The 6,181-nt window shown below is 48.7% G+C and overlaps 1 protein-coding gene across 1 annotated transcript; it reads left to right on the top strand.

The window, feature by feature from the left end:
* Positions 1-4,199: 4,199 nt before the first annotated feature.
* LOC138362780 (uncharacterized) lies at positions 4,200-4,961 on the top strand. The gene has a single exon (XM_069321338.1). It carries the CDS (start codon positions 4,200-4,202, stop codon positions 4,959-4,961), a length of 762 nt encoding a protein of 253 aa, XP_069177439.1.
* Positions 4,962-6,181: the final 1,220 nt, after the last annotated feature.

Raw genomic sequence — 6,181 nt, 5'->3', positions numbered from 1 at the left:
AATCAAATTGATCATGTGGTCGTCATTGTACACAACCCTCACTCGAAGTGTACAGCAGCACTAGTACCCCCCCCCCCTCCTCTGGCCACCCCTCGACAACTCTCTCATAAGGACTAATTTCCAGTAAAACAAATTTTGTACTTTTGTACCAAGTTCCAAGCACATTGGAAGCCTCCTTTTAATGGCGCTAATTATACTGACGAATCAAATCCCTGAAATAATTATAATTCCGAAATCGTTTGATATCCTTGTCATACCGAGATGAAATAACTTATATATATATATATATATATATATATATATATATATATATATATATATATATATATATATATATATATATATATATATATATATATATGCGAACAAGCCCGAATGGTCCCCAGGCATATATGCAACTGAAAACTAATATAATTTAAACTAATATATATATTAGTTTAAATCCCTCATATACTGATGATGGTAATCATACCAGTTCATTATACTTGCAAGACGAGAGTACACCGAGTGTGAACATCTAAGAGTCATTAGAAATATGTGTAGAATAATAAATCCCACACTGAGTTAGGAAAACATTGTCAAATACAGGTATTGTTCTTAAAAGATTCTACCCCCCCCAATCTACACCCGCAAGATAACGTAAGATTTTAATGGTTGACAAATAATAATCTTCTTGTTTAATAAGCTGTTCACTTGAGACAGTTAAGCAAGTCCCATCTATATCTAGGTACAAGTGACAGGATGAACAACCCAGCGGGTTTTCTTCCTATTGGGGAGTGTTGTACTGATCGTAATTATAGCGAGGTTCAACTCTTCCCCAGCTGCCAGTACATGTACTGGGGTTGCTAACGCCAGCGTGGTAATTCCCGGGTATGCTAAACAACACCAGAATCACCCACTTGGGGAAATGCCGAAAATCTTCACCTTGGGCGTTAAGCTGGGAGACGCTAGCTGTGTGAGCGGGAGAGTCAACGCTAATGACATCATAGTGCTATAATACCCTTTACCTTAAAGCCGACCGCCCGTGTCGGCTTAGCAATGAACCTCGTCTTTAAAACCCGGCGATTTGTATCCCTCTCCTCCCCTGCCGAGACCTCCCAACGCACACACACAAAAACCTAAGCGAGAACGATCTGTTCTGCGGTACATTTGCATACGACTGTAAATAAGACCTCTTGCACCCTCAGTTGGCTCCGGTGTTGTGCGGGGGAAGGCACGAGGAGCGGCGGAGTGAGATACCTGGCATAGCCGGGAATAATTTATCTGAGGCGAGTGAGGAGTCTGGATTAAGAGTGTGATGGCTAAATATGCCGCTGGTGGGAGCCGCCGGCCTCGCCTGCCAAGGCCCACGGGCAACTGAGGACGACCACGGCTGAAGACGCCGGGTCTGACTGGCGGGAAACAGAGGGAGTGGAGAGGTAGAACTGGGGAGTGCGTAGTGGAGAGGTAGAACTGGGGAGTGCGTAGTGGAGAGGTAGAACTGGGGAGTGCGTAGTGGAGAGGTAGAACTGGGGAGTGCGTAGTGGAGAGGTAGAACTGGGGAGTGCGTAGTGGAGAGGGAGAACTGGGGAGTGCGTAGTGGAGAGGTAGAACTGGGGAGTGCGTAGTGGAGAGGTAGAACTGGGGAGTGCGTAGTGGAGAGGTAGAACTGGGGAGTGCGTAGTGGAGAGGGAGAACTGGGGAGTGCATAGTGGAGAGGTAGAACTGGGGAGTGCGTAGTGGAGAGGTAGAACTGGGGAGTGCGTAGTGGAGAGGGAGAACTGGGGAGTGCGTAGTGGAGAGGGAGAACTGGGGAGTGCATAGTGGAGAGGTAGAACTGGGGAGTGCGTAGTGGAGAGGTAGAACTGGGGAGTGCGTAGTGGAGAGGTAGAACTGGGGAGTGCGTAGTGGAGAGGTAGAACTGGGGAGTGCGTAGTGGAGAGGGAGAACTGGGGAGTGCATAGTGGAGAGGTAGAACTGGGGAGTGCGTAGTGGAGAGGGAGAACTGGGGAGTGCGTAGTGGAGAGAGAGAACTGGGGAGTGCGTAGTGGGATGTGCAGGAGATGGGGTCTCCAGGTGTGTGTAGGGGAGCGGAGGAGGTTGGTGCTAACCAGCCCGTCTTCCTAAGGTTTCCCAACGTCAAAAAACTGTCGTACTAAAGTGCTTTATCCTCACTGTCAATTTCGCGAGCCGGTATGATTATCTAGTACGATAATTTTTAGCTTTAGGTAGAGTATACGTCAAAATGTGTGTGTGTGTGTGTGTGTGTGTGTGTGTGTGTGTGTGTGTGTGTGTGTGTGTGTGAAGATAGTATGAGGCTACAAGATGACCTAGACAAACTGAACGAATGGTCCAACAAATGGCTACTAATATTGAACCCAAATAAATGTAAAATAATGAAACTAGGCGGTTGAAACAGGTGGTTAGACACAGGATACCGAATGGGAGTTAAAGTCCTTCATGAAACGGACAGAGAAAGATCTAGGAGTTGATATCACACCAAACCTGTCTCCTGAAGCCCACATAAAAAGAATAACATCTCCGGCGTATGCGAGGCTGGCTAACATCAGAACTGCCTTCAGGAACCTGTGTAAGTTTCCTTGTATACCACATATGTAAGACCAATCCTGGAGTATGCGGCCCCAGCATGGAGCCCATACCTTGTCAAGCACAAGATGAAGCTGGAAAACGTTCAGAGGTGTGCCACCAGGCTAGTCCCAGAACTAAGAGGCATGAGTTACGAGGAAAGGCTGCGGGAAATGCACCTCGCGACGCTGGAAGTCAAAAGAGTAAGGGGAGACATGACCATTACCTACAAAATTCTCAGAGGAATTGACAGAGTAGACAAGGATAAACTGTTTAACACGGGGCGGTACGCGAACAAGGGGACACAGGTAGAAACTGAGTACCCAAATGAGCCACAGGGACGTTAGAAAAAACTTTTTCAGTGTTAGAGTAGTTAGCAGATGGAATGCATTAGGCAGTGATGTGGTGGAGGCTGACTCCATACACAGTTTCAAATGTAGATATGATAGAGCTTAGACTCAGGAATCTGTACACCAGTTAATTGACGGTTGAGAGGCGGGAGCAATGAGCCAGAGCTCAACCCCCGCAAGCACAACTAGGTGAGTACACACACAGACACACACACACACACACACACACACACACACACACACACACACACACACACTGAGGAGAGTGAACAAACAGAACTTGTACATAGATGTCAGACACGCATCAACCCGGCCTTGGGCTTTGCATCTTTGTTTTGTTCTTGACATCCAGTGGCCACATCTGCAAGACGTGTTCATCAATTGCAACATGTTGCTCATTCAAAATAGACATGTTCTCAAAGATCTTATTATATGTTAGCAAATTGTGCATGTTTAAACGTAGCTTAGGCTAGGTATTTTGAGTTCTCTGGCAATTGTGTGTTTGTAGTACGTGGTGGTGGTTGTTGTTAAAGATTCGCTACTTGGAACAAAAAGTTCCAAGTAGCACGGGTTATGGTGAGCCCGTATGCAGGCGATGAGTCACAATAACGTGGCTAAAGTATGTTGACCAGACCACGCACTAGAAATTGAAGGGACGACGACGTTTCGGTCCGTCCACTTGAGAATGAGATCGACTTGAGAATGGTCCAGGACGGACCGAAACGTCGTCGTCCCTTCAATTTCAAGTGTGTGGTCTGGTCAACGTGAGCCCGTAGTACTGGTACTAGTACGTGGGTGAAGCATTTACAGCGTTGTGACTCGAACAGAGGTCGTCAGGGAAGCACTGTCCGTCCTGAGAAGTGTTCGCACGTCATCAGTTGTGAGTCGTGTGTAAACTGTTCTTCATTCATAAACAGTGGGGTTGGCGGGTGGATGGACTCGTGCCCTTGGTTGATGAGGACTGGCTCTCTGACACTGCGTCTCACAACAGTCACGCTGACGGCACACCAGTCACGCCGACGCCACACCAGTCACGCCGACGCCACACCAGTCACACTGACGCCACACCAGTCACGCTGACGCCACACCAGACACACCGACGCCACACCAGACACACCGACGCCACACCAGTCACACCGACGCCACACCAGACACACCGACGCCACACCAGTCACACCGACGCCACACCAGTCACACCGACGCCACACCAGTCACACCGACGCCACACCAGTCACACCGACGTCACACCGACGCCACACCAGTCACACCGACGCCACACCAGTCATGCCGACGCCACACCAGTCACACCGACGCCACACCAGTCATGCCGACGCCACACCAGTCACACCGACGCCACACCAGTCATGCCGACGCCACACCAGTCACACCGACGCCACACCAGTCACACCGACGCCACACCAGTCACACCGACGCCACACCAGTCACACCGACGCCACACCAGTCATGCCGACGCCACACCAGTCACACCGACGCCACACCAGTCATGCCGACGCCACACCAGTCACACCGACGCCACACCAGTCACACCGACGCCACACTAGTCACACCGACGCCACACCAGTCACACCGACGCCACACCAGTCACACCGACGTCACACCGACGCCACACCAGTCACACCGACGCCACACCAGTCACACCGACGCCACACCAGTCATGCCGACGCCACACCAGTCACACCGACGCCACACCAGTCATGCCGACGCCACACCAGTCACACCGACGCCACACCAGTCACACCGACGCCACACCAGTCATGCCGACGCCACACCAGTCACACCGACGCCACACCAGACACACCGACGCCACACCAGACACACCGACGCCACACCAGTCACACCGACGCCACACCAGTCATGCCGACGCCACACCAGTCACACCGACGCCACACCAGACACACCGACGCCACACCAGACACATCGACGCCACACCAGTCACACCGACGCCACACCAGTCATGCCAAGGTTTACATTGACTACACTGACGCGACAGTCACTAACAGACGTCAACAAGGCCAATCACCCTAGACCTAAATACTGCCAGGAATAGGCTAATTTGGGTGACATTCGACAACCCTCGTGTTATACTGACCAAATACGGCCACAGTTAGGGGTGTACTGCGCTAATGAAGTACAAATGACTTTCAAGCTGTTATCATCTCTGCTAAAGAAGTTCACCAAAAATTAAAAATGTAGTTCACAAAGATTTGATTGAGGAAGGGTAGGGTAGGGGGGGGGATAGTAGCAGAGTAGAATTAGCCTAAGCTCCAACTATCCTATTGGGATGTATTTCGTCTTAATAAACTTGAAAAATAGATATTATATTAATATATATATAATATATATATAATATATATATAATATATATATATATATATATATATATATATATATATATATATATATATATATATATATATATATATATATATATATATATATATATATATCCAACGATAGACGCAGTAGCAACTAACCCATCAGGATATCAGGATGCTCCACCATGCAGGGATATTTTCCCTCTTATTAACACCAAAACATTGTCCAGGACGTGTCTGGCTCAACGAACTCGCTATCGCGCTACAGGATAAATAATTAAACCACAGACAAGTGGACCTCCTACACTGTATCTAAACCTCGAAGAGGATGGATTTAAAAATAAACCGGAAAAAAACACCCGCAATCTAGAGAAGAAAATTTAGCTGGGAAGCTGAAGAGTTGCCTCTGGAAAGCTTACCTAGAGGAGAGGAGTGAGTGGTTCTTTGTTCACTGTGCCACGGCCACCAGGCGACACAGGCGGAAGATCTTATACGGACGGTTAAGACATTAGCACAATACGTTGGTAACTTAATGTGTTGGTGCGCCGCGGATTCTATCGTTTCCCGCAGCTTCCCACAGCTGAAGGGGACATGCGTGTATGTGTGTGTGTGTGTGTGTATCTACTGGCTCTCCTGTCTGTGACTACGGAGGGGAGTGAGGTCTATGTCTGTGACTCGCCTGATGGCCTTGCTCTGCCTCTTAACTGAGAGGTCAAGTATTCTGGCGTTCGAATTTCTTGTTGAATCTGGCCTTAAAGATGTGGCTGGAGGTGGATTTTTCGCAGGTTATTATTCTATTGAATTGGGTTGAGTAGGAGTGTGTTGAGGTGTGTGTGGAGGATGGACGGGTGGCCACGGGGATGTGTCTGAACTGTTGCGAGGTGTGGAGGGTAGCTTGTTGCTCTCGTGGTGTGATTTAGACGGGAGGAG

The sequence above is a fragment of the Procambarus clarkii genome, chromosome 9, assembly GCF_040958095.1.
Source record: "Procambarus clarkii isolate CNS0578487 chromosome 9, FALCON_Pclarkii_2.0, whole genome shotgun sequence".
Classification (NCBI taxonomy): Eukaryota; Metazoa; Arthropoda; class Malacostraca; order Decapoda; family Cambaridae; genus Procambarus; species Procambarus clarkii.
The sequence above is the reverse complement of the archived record's forward strand: the minus strand, read 5'-3'. Positions and strand labels throughout refer to the sequence as shown.